General features: G+C 44.8%; 1 protein-coding gene across 1 annotated transcript in view; it reads right to left on the reverse strand.

Moving 5' to 3' along the window:
* Positions 1-259: 259 nt before the first annotated feature.
* LOC101610374 (polypyrimidine tract-binding protein 1-like) overlaps positions 260-17150 on the reverse strand; it is an 89062-nt gene continuing 72171 nt past the window's right edge. Inside the window, 5 exon segments of the mRNA XM_045140439.1 lie at positions 260-314; positions 882-1624; positions 1627-2104; positions 2106-2426; positions 2428-2582. Coding sequence (XP_044996374.1) covers positions 260-314; positions 882-1624; positions 1627-2104; positions 2106-2426; positions 2428-2582 — 1752 coding nt within the window.

Consider the following 17150-nt stretch of genomic DNA (forward strand, 5'->3'; position numbering starts at 1 on the left):
CTGTTACCAAAATATACATCTGTCACCATAAAAAAACTGCGACATGCTGCCTCCGCGTCACAACAGGTATAAAAAACATCATAAATATTTACACCCTGGCCGCACCTTCTGGAACCTCAGGATCCAAGGCCGCAGGCCACAGGAGACAGGTGACATGGAAAGGCAGCTAAGACCTGGGTGTTGGTCCCTCCACCTGGCCCGAGTTAGAGACAGACAGACAAGCTTTGGTCCTGAATTGGAAAGCAGGGGCCCTGAAGTCTCAGAGCCGCTTAGCAGGCAGAGGAGAGGCCGGCACCAGCCGGATCTGCCCGTGACTGTTAATCACAAGGAATAGAAGGGACAGCAGAAGCATAGAGTACACACATACCATCGCATCATCGCTATAAAAAGTTACTTAAAACTATGTTTATTGCCTATAAATGAAGAAGAGTAGGAGATTTGGTCTGCTGGGAATATTGCTAGGCACAGGGTTTGTGAAGTCATACAAAGGGCAGATGAGGATCCGCAGCTGAGACGCCGGCTGAGCCCTGGGGGCCAAGCCAGGGGACATGGGAGAATCATGTCACTTGATTACAAGGGTGGGGTGCCTGGCCGGCATGGTGTCAGGGGGCATGCGGCCACGAGGCAGGTGGGTTTCTAAGGCACAAGGTGGGCTAGATTTAAATTTTTTTTTTTTTTTTGGTTTTTTGAGGTAGGGTCTCACTCTAGCCATGGCTGACCTGGAATTCACTATGGAGTCTCAGGGTGGCCTCGAACTCACGGCAATCCTCCTACCTCTGCCTCCCGAGTGCTGGGATTAAAAGCGTGTGCCACCATGCCCAGCTAGATTTAATTTTCTTAAAAACAGGTAAACTGATCTCTCCTAAAAAAATAAATAAAACCTGTGGTCTGTTAAGGTCACTTCAGCTGCTTTTAAAGTGGCTTTTTCTGGAATGGTGGAAGCTGGAGTGTGAGCCTCGATGGTGCACTTGGAGAAGGTCACGTGCAGGTGCTGGTTCTCGCCCAAGTCAGGGTTCTGCAGCTCCAGGAGGGCCTGCACTGCCACTTCCCCAGAGCCCATCTGGCTCAGCACCATCTTGCGGTCCTTCTGGAAGAACCTGAAGCCCTTGACAACACCTCCATTGCTGGAGAAGAGGGTCTTGAGGTCTTGCTCAGACACAGAGGGCGGAATATTGGAGAGGTGCAGGGTGGCTGAGGGAGGAAAGATATTCTGGAAGTTCTTGGAGCCTGGTTTCTTGAAACGGTGCAGCGGGGAGCTGCCATAGTCCTTGGTGAGGCCCTGGTCCTTCTGGCCCTCATGAGGCAGCTGCACATTCTGGTGCTTGGACAACGTGATGCGAACTGGCTTCCCGGGCAGCATGTGCCCATTGAGGTGGTTCATGGCCAGTTGTGCCTGATTTCCATCAGCCATCTGCCCTAGAGCATTCTCTTTCTTGTTGAACAAGATCTTCACCCACTGCACATCACTGTAGATGCCAAAGAGAATAAAGAGGCTTTGGGATGTGACTTTCTCAGGATTCAAGTTGCTGACCAAGAGGACGGAATTTCCTGCTCCTGCCAGGCCTGGGATGGCGATGCAGCCAGCTGCTGCTGCAGCTGCTGCTGATGGTATGGCCCGGGGGGCGGGGGGGACAGGGCCCTGTGCACATTAGGGTCAGGCAGACCGAAGGCTGCAGCCATAGTCTGGTCCAGTGAGGGCTGGCTGTCCCCAGAGGGCAGGTCGGGGTGTGTGTAGTCACGGCTCTTGTCATTGTTGTACTTGAAATTGAGGCTGGTGAGCTTGGAGAAGTCAATACGCAGCGTGCAGCAGGCATTGCAGATGTTCTGCCCGTCCAGCAACAGCTTGGCATGCTGGGCGCTCATGGGGTCTGCATACAGCAGCAATGCCTGGAACTGGTTGTTCTTGGTGAAGGTAATGATCTTCAGAACCGTGCCAAACTTGGAGAAAATCTGATGTAGCACATCCAGCGTCCCAGGCTAGAATAGGTTTTCTACAATCATCCTGAGCACAGTGCTCTGCCCAGCCATCACCATCCCTGCATCCACGGCAGCAGCGGATGCAGCTAATGCCAGGTTTCTTGACTGCACCAAGGTCACAGCCTGCAGGGGAGCTGTCAGTCTTGAGCTCCTTGTGGTTGGAGAACTGGATGTAGATGGGCCGCCCACCCAGCACGGGTATAATAGAGGTGTGGGAGCTCATCATAGTGTTGGCTGCCTCCTCGGTGTTCATCTCGATGAAGGGCTGGTTCTTCCCCTGCAGCATTAGCAGATTGGTCACCTTCCCAAAGGGCAGCCCCAGGGAGAAGACCTCACCCTCAGTGACATCGCCGGGCAGCTTACGGACATGAATCACTCGGGATGGGACCTCTGCACTCCTGTTGTCCCCTTTGAACTTCTTGCTGTAATTTCCGTTGGCTGAGGAAGCCGTTACTGCTCATGATAAAGGGTCCATTACTGACATTGGTGGAAAAGAGCTCGTCAGATCCCTGCTTTGTACCAACTGCTATGTCTGGGACAATGCCGTCCAAGGCACACAAAGCAGACCCGCAGGGGACGGAATGGAGGCACAGGAATAGCAGCCACTATTTTCTTTTATTCTATTTAAATGAATAGATTATTTCCCAGAAGGACAGCATGAACCCATCAAATATGATAGAAACCCAAAATAATTTCACATTTCTGTGCCCATTCATCCATTTTTCTTACACAAGATGACAGCATAAGCTTATCAAATACCATAAAAGCAAAACATAAATTTAGACTTCCAAGTCTATAGAGCATGCTTACATTTGTCCACAAGACGGCAGCACAAGCCTATCAAGTATAATGGAAGAAAAAAATAATATCACTGGTTCTAAACTTATATGTCATTCTTGCATGTGGCCACGGGGTGGCAGCAAAGTCCACCAAATAAGAAAATGTTAAAGCTATAAATTTAGATTTCTATGTTCATATAGCATTCTTCTATTTTCCCACACAATTGCAACACAAGCTGTCAAAAAAGGATAACCAGGGATGGAAAGATGTCTTAGCAGTTAAGCACTTGCCTGTGAAGCCTAAAGAACCGCGGTTCGAGGCTCAATACCCCAGGACTCACGTAAGCCAGATGCATAAAATGGCACATGTATCTGGAGTTTGTTTGTAGTGGCTGGAGGCCATGGTACACCTATTCTCTCTGTCTCTCTCTGCCTCCCTCTCTCTCTCTGTCCTCCTGTCACTCTCAAATAAATAAATAAAATAAACAAAAAAGTAGAACCAAAAATATTTTCTATTATTTTACCTTTACGATTCCTTCCATTTCTTTGAAGGACAGCATGAACCCATCAAATGATAGAAACCCAAAATAGTTTCACATTTCTGTGCCCATAAAACATTCATCCAAGCTAGGCATGGTGGCACACATCTTTAATCCTAGCACTCAGGAGGCAGAGATAAGAGGATCATTGTCATGAGTTCAAGGCCACCCTGAGACTCCATAGTGAATTCCAGGTCAACCTGAGTTACAGTGAGACCCTGCCTTGAAAAACAAACAAACAAAAAGTCATCCACTTCCCCTACAGGATGATAGAATAAGCCCATCAAATACCACAAAAGCAAAAAGTAAATTTAGATCTCCAAGTTCATAGAGCAATCTTACATTTGTCCACAAGAGGGCAACACAAGCCTATCAACTATAAAGGAAGAAAAAATAGGATCACTGGTTCTAAACTCACATGGCATTCTTGTATGTGGCCACGTGATGGCAGCAAAGTCCACCAAATAAGAAAAAATTAACGTGAAATTCAGATTTCTATATCTAGAAAGCATCTTCCATTTTCCCACATAATAGCAGCATGAGCCCACCAAATACAGTGGAACAACCATAACCCTAATTCTATTGATTAAAGGAACAATTCACCATGACATTACAATTCTAAACATCTATGTACCTAACATGGGGGCTCCCAATTTCATCAAACAAACATGATTAGACTTAAGGTAACAGGTAACAACAAACACAATTGTAATGGGTGACTTCAGTACCCTAGTCTCATCAATTGACAGGTTATCCTGGCAAAAACATCAACAGAGAAGCATCTGGATTAAATGTTGTCATAGGACAAATGGACCTAACAGATATCTACAGAACATTCCATCCAAATGGTGCAGAATACACATTCTTTTCATCAGCACATGGAACACTCTGTAAAATAGATTAGGATACAAAGCAACTTTTAACAAATACAGGGAAACTAAAATAATTCCTTGTCCTATATCTGATCACAATGGCATTAAACTACACATCAACAGGAATTAAAGCTATAGAGCATACACAAAATCATGGAAACTAAACAATATAGTACTGAATGATGAATGTGTCATTGAAGAAATCAAAAAAGAAGTAAAAAGTTCATAGAATCAAATGATATTAAAAACAGAACCTACCAAAACCTTTTGGATACAACGAAGGCATTCCTAAGAGGAAAATTTATAGCTTTAAGTGCCTATATTAATAAATTAGGGGCTGGAGAGATGGCTTAGTGGTTAAGCGCTTGCCTGTGAAGCCTAAGGACCCCGGTTCGAGTCTCGGTTCCCCAGGTCCCACGTTAGCCAGATGCACAAGGGGGCACACGCGTCTGGAGTTCGTTTGCAGAGGCTAGAAGCCCTGGAGCGCCCATTCTCTCTCTCTCCCTCTATCTGTCTTTCTCTCTCTGTCTGTCGCTCTCAAATAAATAAATAAATAAATAATTTTTAAAAAAAGAAATTAGGTTGCAAGTAAACAACTTCATGCTTCACCTTAAGGCCTTAGAAAAAGAAGAACAAGGCAAACCTAAAATAAGTAGACAGGAAGAAATAATAAAGATTAGGGTATAAATTGATGAAATAGTAACCAAACAAGAAAACCTAAAACAACAGTACATAGAATCAATGAAACAGAGTTTGTTCTTTGAAAGGATAAACAAGATTGACAAACCCTTAGCAAATCTGAGTAAAAGAAAGAGGAGATCCGTGTGTCTGTCTTTTTGACAATTGGCCACCATCCAAGGAACTGCGAGTCCTCAGGGGTCTAGCTGTGAGTAGGGGTGAGGGTGAGGGGCAGGGAGCAAGGCCTCCAAAAACCCCTTGCTCCTTCCAGCCTTCTGCCCTGGCACTTAGAATGGTCCAGCGTTTGACATACCGTGATAGACTTCCCTGCAATACAGCCTACCCTGCCTCGAAAAACCAACATATATATATATATATATATATATATATATATATATATATATATATATATATGTATATATACACACACACACATATATACATACATACATACGTATACACACATACATACATACATACATACATACATACACATATATCATTCACCCCAACCAAGTAGGCTTTATCCCAGAGATGCAGGAATGGTTCAACATACACAAGTCGATGGACTGAAGGACAAAAATCACATGATTGTCTCAATAAATGTAGAAAATGCATTTGACAAAATCCAACATCCCTTCATGCTAAAAGTCCTAAAGAAACTGGGAATATAAGGAACATATCTCAACATAATAAAGGCTATTTATGACAAACACTTACCTACAAGCTAACATAATACTAAATGGGGAAAATCTTGAAGCTTTTCCACTAATATCAGGAGAAACAAGACAAGGGCGTACACTGTGCTCACTTTTATTTAATATAGTATGGAAGTCTTAGCTATAGCAATATAGCAAGACACATTCATAAAAGGAATACAAACTGGAAAGAGATCAAATTATCACTATTTGCAGATGACATGAGTCTATATGTAAAGGACCCTAAAGACTCTACCAGTAAACTTTTAGGGCCGATAAACACTTTTAGCAATGTAGCAGGATACAAAATAAATACATAGAAATAAGTAGCCTTCCTATATACTAACAACAAACATGCTGAGGATGAAATCAGGGAATCATTCTCATTCAAAATTGCCTCAAAAAATAAAGTACCTTCCAATAAACCTAACCAAGGAAGTAAAGGATATCTACAATGAAAATTTTTTTAAAAAAAAACTTAAAAACTAGCCAGGTGTGGTGGCACATGCCTTTAATCCCAGCACTCGGGAGGCCGAGGTAGGAGGATGCTGAGTTTGAGGCCACCTTAAACTACATAGTGAATTCCAGGTTAGCCTGCGCTAGAATGACACCCTACCTTGAAAAACAACAACAACAAAACCCAAAACAAACAAACAAACAAACTTAAAATCTTAAGAGAGAAATTGCAGAAGACACTAGGAAATGGAAAGACATCCCCTGATCTGGATTGGAAGAATCAATATTGTGAAGATGTCAACTTTACCAAAAGCAATCTATACATTGAATGCAATCCAATAACAAATAACATTCTTCACAGAAATAGAAAAAAAAAAACCTTTTAAAATTCATTTGGAAGTACAAAAAGCTTCGAATAGGCAAAACAATTTTGAGCAACAAAAATATGGCTGGCATGACCCTCCCCTACCAGCCAGTCCTCTTGTCCACTTAGTATCACACTTTGCTTGGGAATTCTGTGAACTTTACTGCTGCCTCCTTCTTCAGTGGGTGTCCCTCATTTGGCTAGCAGTCTGGAGAGGATTCCCTCTTCCCAGCTAACTCGTCTGCCTCTGAAAGAAAGCTGGGGGCGCCCTCTTCCCAACCACACTAATTGGTCCCTGGTCTGTCCTGAACCTCTCACCTCTGACATCAGGGTATTATCCACACCTGTCTCTGGTGGTCATGTGGCTTCTCAAACAAATTATGGGGACAGGAGCTGTTGCAGTCTGGTTCACATTGCTGGTAGAAATCACCCAACCAAGAGCAGCTTCTGGGAAAAAGAGATTTATTTTGGCTTATAGGCTCGAGGGGAAGCTCCACGATGGCAGGGGAAAACGATGGCATGAGCAGAGGGTGGACATCACCCCCTGGCCAATATAAGGTGGATCACAGCAACAGGAGGGTGTGCCAAACACTGGCAAGGGGAAACTGGCTTTAATACCCATAAGCCCGCCCCCAACAATACACTCCCTCCAGGAGGCATTAATTCCCAAATATGCATCAGCTGGGAACCTAGCATTCAGAACACCTAAGTTTATGGGGGACACCTGAATCAAACCACCACAGGAGCTTTCAAGGCCAGATTCTGAGAAGGGAGGATCTCTTCCTGTGGCTTCTGTTTTTATCTCTCCAACCAGTATGGTAGGTATAGAAGGCAACACGACCTTTCACATCCTAAAAGGGAAACTGAGGTGCAAGTGAGCAGCCCAGGGGAATATGCTTGTCCAATATCCATCTGAGCCACATTTCTGGGCGCCTGCACACCTGCCACCTTCTGGTCATCACAGGCCTATGACAGGTCAAAAATGTATAACTCTTTCCCAATAAAGTGTTGCACAGGAGAAAAAAATATAGCTTGCGGTATCACCATGCCTGATTTTAAGCTATACTACACAGCCATAGTAACTAACAACAAACATACTTAGATTAAAACTACTTTGAGATTCCATCTCACATCTGTCAAGAAAATAAAAGACAATAAATGCTGGGGAGAAAGTGGAAAAAAAGGAACCCTTCTACACTGTTGGCGGGAATGCAATCTGGTACAGCCATTGCAGAAATCAGTGTGGAGGTTCCTGAGACAGCTAAAAATATATTTATATTTATGGTACTGGCACAAAGACAGACACATAGGTCAATGGAACAGAATAGAGGACCAGATGTTAATCCAAGCAGCTACAGCCATCTGATTTTTTTTGATGTTGTTTTGTTTTTCGAGGTAGGGTCTCACTCTGGTCCAGGCTGACCTAGAATTAACTCTGTCATCTCAGGGTGGCCTTGAACTCATGGCAATCCTCCTACCTCTACCTCCAAGTGCTGGGATTAAAGGCGTGCGCTACCACGCCCAGCAGCCATCTGATTTTTGACAAAAATGCCAAAAAATATTCAATGGAGAAAAGACAAATGGTGCTAGGAAAATGGGATATCTATATGTAGAAGAATGAATTTATATCCTTCTCTCTTTCCACACACAACAATCAAGTTCAAATGGATCAAAGACCTCAATATCAGACTTGAAACTCTGAAACTGCTAGAGGAAAAGTAGGGGAAACATTTCAACATAGGTAATAACTTTCTGAATGTAACCCTGGTTGCTCAGGAAGTAAAACCACTAATCAACCAGTGGGCTCTAATGAACTCACAAAGAGAAAACCTACAGAATGGAAGAAAAATCTTTGCCAGCTACACATCTGACAGAGGATTAATATCCAAAGATATTAATCAAAGAACTCAAAAAACTAAATAATAAGAAATCAAACAACCCAATTAAAAATGGGCTAAGGAATTAAATAGAGAGACCTGAAAACAAGAAATACAGATGGCATATAAACATCTAACAAATCCTTAGTCTTCAGGGAAATGTAAATTAAAACTACTTTGAGATTCCATCTCACTGCTGTCAAGAAAATAAAAGACAATAAATGCTGGGGAGAAAGTGGAAAAAAAGGAACCCTTCTACACTGTTGGTGGGAATGCAATCTGGTACAGCCATTGCAGAAATCGGTGTGGAGGTTCCTGAGACAGCTAAAAATATATTTACCATATGACCCAGCTATACAACTACTAAACATATATCCTAAGGACTCATCTCACTACTTTAGTGATAGTTGCACATCCATGTTTATTGCCACTCTATTCACAATAGCTAGAAAATGGAACCAGCCTAGATGCCCCTTTAATGATGAGTGGATAATGAAGATGTGACACAAAACACAATGGAGTTCTACTCTGTGGTAAAGAAAAATGACATTATGAAATTTGCAGGAAAATGGATGGATCTGGAAAGGATTATACTAAGTGAGTTAACCCAGGCCCAGAAAGCCAAACACTGCATGTTCTCTCTCATATGTGACTTCTAGCTACATATGTTTGGACTTGTATGTGAGTTGGAATATAACTTAGTAGCAGAGGCCAGTAAGCTAGTAAGGGGATATAAGGGGGGGGGACTTAATAGGATGGTATTGTATATATGTAAGTAGAAGCACAGATTACTGGAGGTGGAAAGGCCTAGTGAGGTCCAGGGAAGAGATTAAGTAAAGGAAAGGTGGAGGGAGGGCTAATAAAAATCTAAGAGGGTATAAATAAATCATATGGAATCCTCCAGTTTTGGACAATGGAACACTCAGGAGTCATAGATCATTGCTAGAAAGTTTTCAGTGCCAAGGATGGGATACCTTCCAGTGAGTTGTTGGCCAGGGAAGTTCCTGATGCCCCCAAAACATTACAGGCCATTGACAAAGCCCTTGGTTTCCCACCAGGAATAGATGGCAAGACCCTATTTCTGAAGACACCACATATTTGGACTGCAAGGTCACTGAGAAATCCTGCTGGAGCTGAGCTGGAAACCTCCTCCGTGTAGACCAGCTGACAGAAACCTGGAAAAAGCTATGCTGCATGCAGTTCCAAGGGAGAGAGTGAATTCACCAGTGGAGATAAACAACAGTGGGCACTGCAAGCCTTAAATTTGGGCAGCCAGGCCAAATGAGCCAATGGGTACAATAGTGGCATGTCTGTTATGGGGGAAACCAACGGCTCTCTAATTGGACTGGAGGCCTTCCCTATGGGAGGAAATACATGCCTGATACTAAAAACCTATGATGGGGGATGTCATGAGCCCTAGAAGTATAATGTCTGCTGCTCTCTGCCTAAATGTACATATTATGCTCCCCAATCTTCCCAGTAAGCACTTCGCATAATGTTCATACCCATATGTTAATGCTACTCTCGCTTTTGCTTAGAGAAGCTTCTCTTTTCAGATGTTGGGGACCTTGGGATGACTCAGAAGACATCATAATACTGAGAAGTGGCAGAGGAGTGCTCAACACTGAAACATCTCCATCATACCTTCAAAGTCTGAGCCCATTGCAGAAGAGGTGGCAGAAAGAATGTAAGAGCCACAGCAAGGGTAGGACTCCTTACAAAGTGCTCCTCTGGACACAAAATGGCCTGGATATCCATGACCTCACAGTGCCTGACACTATCTACACAAGACCATCATAATAGGAGGAAAGGATGATGACATTAAAAATAAAAGAAGGGATGGAGGAATGGCTTAGCAGTTAAGGCATTTGCTTGAAAGCCAAAGGACCCAGGTTTGATTCCCCAGGACCCATGTTAGACAGATGTACAAGGGGGAGCATGCATCTGGAGTTTGTTTGCAGTGGTTGGAGGCCCTGGCATGCCCATTCTATCTCTCTCTGCCTCTTTGTCAAATAAATAAAATAAAATAAAATAAAAAGAATGGCAAAAATAAAAGAACAACTGATCGAGGGGGCAGGGAATACAGTGGAGAGTGGAGTTGTGAAGGGGAATGTGGATGGGGAGGGAATTACCATGGTTCATTGTCTATAATTATGGAAGTTGTCAATAAAAAGGAAACAATTGACAATAAACTGGCGAGGATGCAGAAAAAAGAGGAACCCTTCTACACTGTTGGTAGGAATGTTTACTGGTACAGCCATTGTGGAAATCAGTATGGAGATTCCTGAGATAGCTAAAAAAAAAAAAAGATCTACCATATGATCCAGCTATACCACTCCTAAGCATATATCCTAAAGACTCATCTCACTACCTTAGGGATACTTGCACATCCATGTTTATTGCTGCTCTATTCACAATAACTAGGTAATGAAACCAGCCTATATGTCCCTCAATGAAAATGTGGTGCATTTATACAATGGAGTTCTATTCAATGGCAAAGAAAAATTGAAGTTGGCAGGGAAATGGATGGATCTGGAAAGGATTATACTAAGTGAGGTAACCCAGGCCCAGAAAGCCAAATGCTGCATGTTTTCTTTCATATGTGGATCGTAGCTACAAATGTTCAGACTTGTATGTGAGTTGGAGTAAAAATTAGTAGCAGAGGGCTGGAGGCGATTAAAGCATTTGCTGTGAAGCCTAAGGACCCCAGTTCAATTCCCCAGGACTGATGTTAGCCAGATGCACAAAGGGGCGCATGCATCTGGAGTTCATTTACAGTGGGTAGAGGCTCTGGAACACTCATTCTCTCTCTTTCTATCTTCCTCTTTCTTCTGTATGTCAAATAAATAATAAATAATCAACGTTTTTTTTTTTTCAAAGTTGGTAGCAGAGACCAGTAAGCTCAAAAGGAGATATAAGTGAGGGAGGAGAAGAGAGGACTTAAAGGGATGGTATTATATACATGTAAGTAGATGAACAGAGTGAGGTCAGGGAAAGAGATTTAGTAAAGGAAGAGTCAGGGGGAGGGTTGATAAAAATTTAAGATGTTATGAATATGCTGTATGGAAACCTCCTTTTTGGGATAATAGTGCACCCAGAAGCCATAGGTGGTCACTAGAAAAATGTCAGTGCTAGAGATGGGATACCTTCCAGTGAGTTGTTGGTCAGGGAGGTCCCTGATGCCCCCAAACATTACAAGCCATTGCCGAGGCTCTTGGTTTCTCACCAGGAATAGATGGCAAGACCCTATTCCTGAAGATTCCACATGTTTGGGCTGCAAGGTCACTGCGAAATTGGGCTGGAGCTGAACTGAAAACCTCCTCTCTGTAGACCAGATGGAAAAAAAAAAGCTGAAAAAAGCTGTGCTGCATGCAGCCCTATAGGAGAGAGAAGTCATTAGCAGTGATAAACAGTGGACACTGCAAGCCTTAAGTTTGGCCTGCAAGGCCAAATGAGCCAAGGGGTACAATAGTGGCATGTCTGTTATGGAGGAAACAAACCACTCTCTCATTGGACTGGAGGCCCACTCCATGGGAAGGAATACATTCCTGATACTGAGTCAAAAGCCTATGGTGGGGCTAGAGAGATGGCTTAGCGGTTAAGCGCTTGCCTGTGAAGCCTAAGGACCCTGGTTCGAGGCTTGATTCCCCAGAACCCATGTTAGCCAGATGCACAAGGGGGCGCACACATCTGGAATTCGTCTGCAGTGGCTGGAAGCCCTGGTGCACCCATTCTCTATCTCTCTCTGCCTCTTTGTCTGTCGCTCTCAAATAAATAAAAAAAAAAACCAAAAAAAAAAATTTAAGCCTATGGTGGGGGAGGTCATGAGCCTTAGTAGTGTAATATCTGCTGTTGTCTGGCTAAATGCATATACTATACTCACCAAACTGCCCTGTAAGCACTTTTCTTAACATTCATACACATATATTAATGCTACTGTCATTTTAGGTTAGAGAAGCTTCTCTTTTCAGATGGCAATGACCTTGGGATTATTGCAAAGGCAACATAGTTCTGAGAAGTTACAGTAGGTGTTTAGCACTGAGACAGCTCTATCACACCTTCCAAGGCTCAGGGTCCATTGTGGAAGAGGTGGCAGAAAGAACGTAAGAGCCAGGTTCGTGAGTGATGGCTTAGCAGATAAGGCTGCAAAGCCAAAGGACCCAGGCTCAATTCCCCAGGACCTACATTAGCCACATGTGCCTGGAGTTAGTTTGCAGTGACTCCCTCTTTCTCTGTCAAATAAATAAATAAAAATTTAAAAGATTTCTGGTTCAAGGCCATCCCGGGCTGCATAGTGACATCTTATCTCCAAAATCAATGAGTAAACCGGGTGTGGTGGCACACAGCTTCAATCCCAACAACAGGCTTCGAGTTCAAGGCCACCCTGAGACTACATAGTGAATTCCAGGTCAGCCTGGGCTAGAGTAAAACTCTACCTCAGAACCATCCCCCCCCAAAATAACCCAAAACAAAACAAGGGCCAGGTGTGGTGGCACTCGCTTTTCATTCCAGCACTGGGGAGACAGAGGTTGGAGGACTGTCAAGAGTTCAAGGCCACCCTGAGACTACATCGTGAATTCGAGGTCAGCCTGAGCTGCAGTGAGATCCTATCTTGAAAAAAAAGAAAGGATGTAAGAGCCAAAGGAAGGGTGGGACTCCTTACAATGCACTCTTCCAGACACAAGATTGGCTGGATATCCATGCCCTCACAGTGCCTGGCACTACCTAGCAAAGGTCCACATAACAGGAGGAAAAGATGATGACATCAAAATGATAGAGAGACTGACTGAGAGGGGGAGGGGACATGATGGAGAGTGGTTTTGTGAATTGTGAAGTGGGGGAGAGAATTGTCATGGTTTATTGTCTATAATTATGGAAGTTGTCAATAAAAATTGAAATAAAGTAACATGAAATCAAAGCTCAGGAGAATCAGAAACATTTGAGTACACCGGATCCTGTTCAAACTCTGTCAACATATCCACAACCTAGTGATTACCATAAGGCAGACACAGAAAGCAAGCTTGTGGTGAAACTGCCTGGCTCTTCCAGATATTGCCAAAGGACCTACAACCCCCACCACCACAATCTGGCCACCTGCTAGAGGGGGACCTGCTGGGCCAGACAGGTGGACTCATTTCTGATTTTACTTCCTGCCCACAGAACTCCTCTCACAGGAGACCCTGAGCTTTCTGGTCAACCCAGAAGGGCTTTTCAGAAAGGAGGGTTGCACTGTCCTTGTCTGTAGAGAGAAGACCCTGGGATTGCACGGTTTGCAAAGAACAAGCCCAGCGCCAACAAAAAGCTGCCCCAGAAGCGGGGTACCCCCTCCCTGTGAGGCCCTCAGCTCCTCAGCGCTGGGCACGCAGCACCAGGCACCAGGCACCGCGCTCATCAGTAGTCTGTACCATGGCAGACTGCCACCGCGTGTGGTTCTTGGGGACAAGGACCTCTGGTCCCGGGCGGTTTTGCATTTCCATCACAGTGGACCATCCTGTGGCTTTCTGGTCACTGCCATGGTGTCCCCTTTCTCCCAGGTGAGCTCCCCCATGGGGACGGGACGGGAAGCAGCAAGCTGTCGTGGCCCTCGCTCTGCGGGCGCCCTGCCCACTCCCTGCCAGGGCTCGGCAAGCTCCCCATCCACCCCATGGTTGCGGTGCCCACTGGGGCGGCCGTGCCAGCAGCCAGCACCCACTTCCTCCACCAGCGCCAGCTCGCCCCCTCGCTCGGCCTGGTGGGTGAACTTGGCAAAGGCTGTGCTGTTGAGGGCTTCGCTGTGGCGGCCCTGAGGACCGCGCCGGGGCCCTGGCCATCTGTCCTCGGAGTCAGGGTGCTTCCCGGCTCAGCTTCCCGGCTGTCCTTGCCATTCTCCTCCTAGGAGCCCTGCTTCGGGGTGCTCAGCCAGCAGCCACAGGCGCGCCTTCTTGGGGACGCTGAGCTCCTGCTGGATGGTGCAGCCTCACTTGCCCAGGGTAGGGACTTCTGTCGCCTCTCACGGAGTCCTTCTTGGCCACACAGTTTCAAGCTACGACTGGCAAAACGCATAACTCTTCTGAGATGCGTGTTCAGGCTGGCGAGGCCTTGAAAGTTATCAAGCTGTCAAATTCACCTCATATCCCAGCCAAGTAGGACCTGGGCCATCACTTGAATAAAGGGAACCCGTGGAATAAACACACGCTGCAAATATGAAGCTTCTTCTAATGACAAGGTTGCAAGAGGGATGTTCCTCTTCAGAAACCATCTTCAGGAGTTTCGTATGCTGTGCTCAGCTGTCAACACACGTAGCAAAAACTTGACACAATTCAGAGAAGCCTTCTTCTCATGGACACCTTACCGCAGGAGGGTCGCGGCATGAGTACAAGTCTGCATCTGCACAGAGCCAGTCCAGGTGCTCATCTGTGTCTTCCCAGCAGATCCCTGCTGTCTGCTACCTGTGGGCCCATATTCTTTTTTTTTGTTGTTGTTGTTCATTTTTATTTATTTATTTGAGAGTGACAGAGACAGAGAAAGAGGCAGAGAGAGAGAGAATGGACGCCAGGGCCTCAAGCCACTGCAAACGAACTCCAGACGCGTGCGCCCCTTGTGCATCTGGCTAACGTGGGACCTGGGGAACCGAGCCTCGAACCGGGGTCCTTACGCTTCACAGGCAAGCGCTTAACCGCTAAGCCATCTCTCCAGCCCTGGGCCCGTATTCTTAAGTTAATGGTCTAGTGAAATGGTGGGTCACTTTCCTTTCCTCCTCCATCCCTCCCTCCCTCTCTTCCTTCCTTCCTTCCTTGTTTTCTTCGTCCCTCCCTCTTTCGTATCTTCCTTCTATACTTCCACCGTTCCTTTTTACTTTCTTTCCTTCAGTCTTTTCTTTCTTCTCATTTTCTTTTGTTTTCAATACAAGGTCTTGTTATGAGCCCAATATGGCTTCAATCCATGGTCCTCCTGTTTCTCAAGTGTTGAGTTCACTGGTAAGCCTCGCCATGCCCAGGTCTTCTTCCCTTTCAATTGTTTGCATATTACCTAGAGATCATGGTTTTATGCACTTCAATTTGTTTTATTTGTGTGTGTGTGTGTGTGTGTGTGTGTGTGTGTGTGTAAGGATACTCTAGGGCCCGTAGCCACTGTAAACGAACTCCAGACCCCTGTGCCACCCTCTCTGCACCCAGCTAACATGGGTGACTTGGAAATTGAACCCTGGCTCACAGGCTTTCGTCCAAGTGAGCACCTTTAACTGCCCAGCCATTTTCCCATCCCCATAATTTTTACTAGTACGAATTATATAGGTTGTTTTAATTATCCATATATCGATCAAATAATATCAATATATTAATTATTAAGTATTTTTGTCCCTTGTCTTACAATCACAAAATACTTTTATATGTGCCCACCAGATGGCAGCATAAGCTCACCAAATAGAGTAGAATAAAAAAAAATTTCAGGGCTAGAGAGATGGCTTTGTGGTTAGGGCATTTGCCTGCAAAGCCAAAGGACACAGGTTCAAGTCCTCAGGACCCACCTAAGCCAGATGCCCAAGGGGCACGTGCACCTGGAGTTCGTCTGCAGTGGCTAGAGGCCCTGGTGTGCCCATTCGGCCTGTCTGTCTCTCTTCTCTCTATCTCTCTCTGTTTACAAATAAATACAAATTAAAAAAAATATTTCAGTTACTATGTCAGTCATGCCTTCTTCCAAAGTCCATAAGATGGCGATATAAGCCTGCCAAATAACATGCACGAAAATAATTTGTCTACATTTGTAAAGCTTTTTCCATACTACCACAAGATGACACCATGAGCCTGAAATACAGTAGCAAAAAAATCAGTTAATTTGATGTGAAATTGAATGCTGCTTTTATTTTGCTGTTTATTTTTACATAGATTACTTCTAAAATTTTGAGTAGATTTGATTCTTTGTTTGTTTTTGTTTTTCAAGGTAGGGTCTCATTCTAGCCCAGGCTGACCTGACTATGTTGTCTCAGGGTGGCCTCGAACTCACGGCCACGATCCTCCTACCTCTGCCTCCCGAGTGCTGGAATTAAAAGGCTTGCGCCCCTGCGCCCGGAGAGTAGATTTGATTCTTTTTGGATGAAATGACCCTATATTCATGTAAAATGGCATGGTAATTTGAATGTACAATATGCCCCATAGGCCCGTGTGTGTGTGTGTGTGTGTGTGTGTGTGTGTGTGTGTGTGTGAATACTTAATCCCACTTGGCTGCATTCTTTGGGAAAATTGTAAAACGTTTAGAAAGTGGAACCTTTCTGGATTAAGTGGGGCACTGGTGGGGGGGAGGCCTTGAGAAGTTAGGGCTCCGTTCTACTTGTGGTTCTTTCTCTCTCTCTCTCTCTCTCTCTCTCTCTCTCTCTCTAGGTTTCTTCCCTGCTGATATGCTGGTGGTGAGGATGGCTTTCTGTTCCTGTCATGTTTTGCCTACCATGATAGATCTACCCTCAGGAACTTGTTCCTTCTACAAGTTCTGTCTGGTCCAGCACTGTGTCCTAGAAAGGAGAAAATGACCGATACATTTCATCTCAAAGGGTATAAGAGATTGTTTATTCTGGAACCAAATATGAGTGACTACAGCTTAGGAACATGCATTCTGGTTACCCCAAAGATCATCTTCCAACAAATTGCACAGTTGTAGTACAAAAAGAATTCATAAGTCAAGGCACTTTTCAAATCTCTCCAAGCTCTCGATGCAGCACAAGACAGGTTAGTATTCCCCAAGGGGATGGCTTTGCATGAGGAGGAGCAACAGCGACCTTCTACCTGTCTGCCTGATGAGGTGAGCTGTGTCATGTACCGAATCTAGGCTGGCTTCCACTGAAGGAGGCCAGCAGGGGCCAATGTATCAGTCTCAGAAATCAAGACTGAATGACAAGGGACGCCAACAGCATGGAGCTTGTCAGCTGAAAGGAAACCATCA

This window comes from Jaculus jaculus, chromosome X, assembly GCF_020740685.1.
Source record: "Jaculus jaculus isolate mJacJac1 chromosome X, mJacJac1.mat.Y.cur, whole genome shotgun sequence".
NCBI classification, from domain to species: Eukaryota; Metazoa; Chordata; class Mammalia; order Rodentia; family Dipodidae; genus Jaculus; species Jaculus jaculus.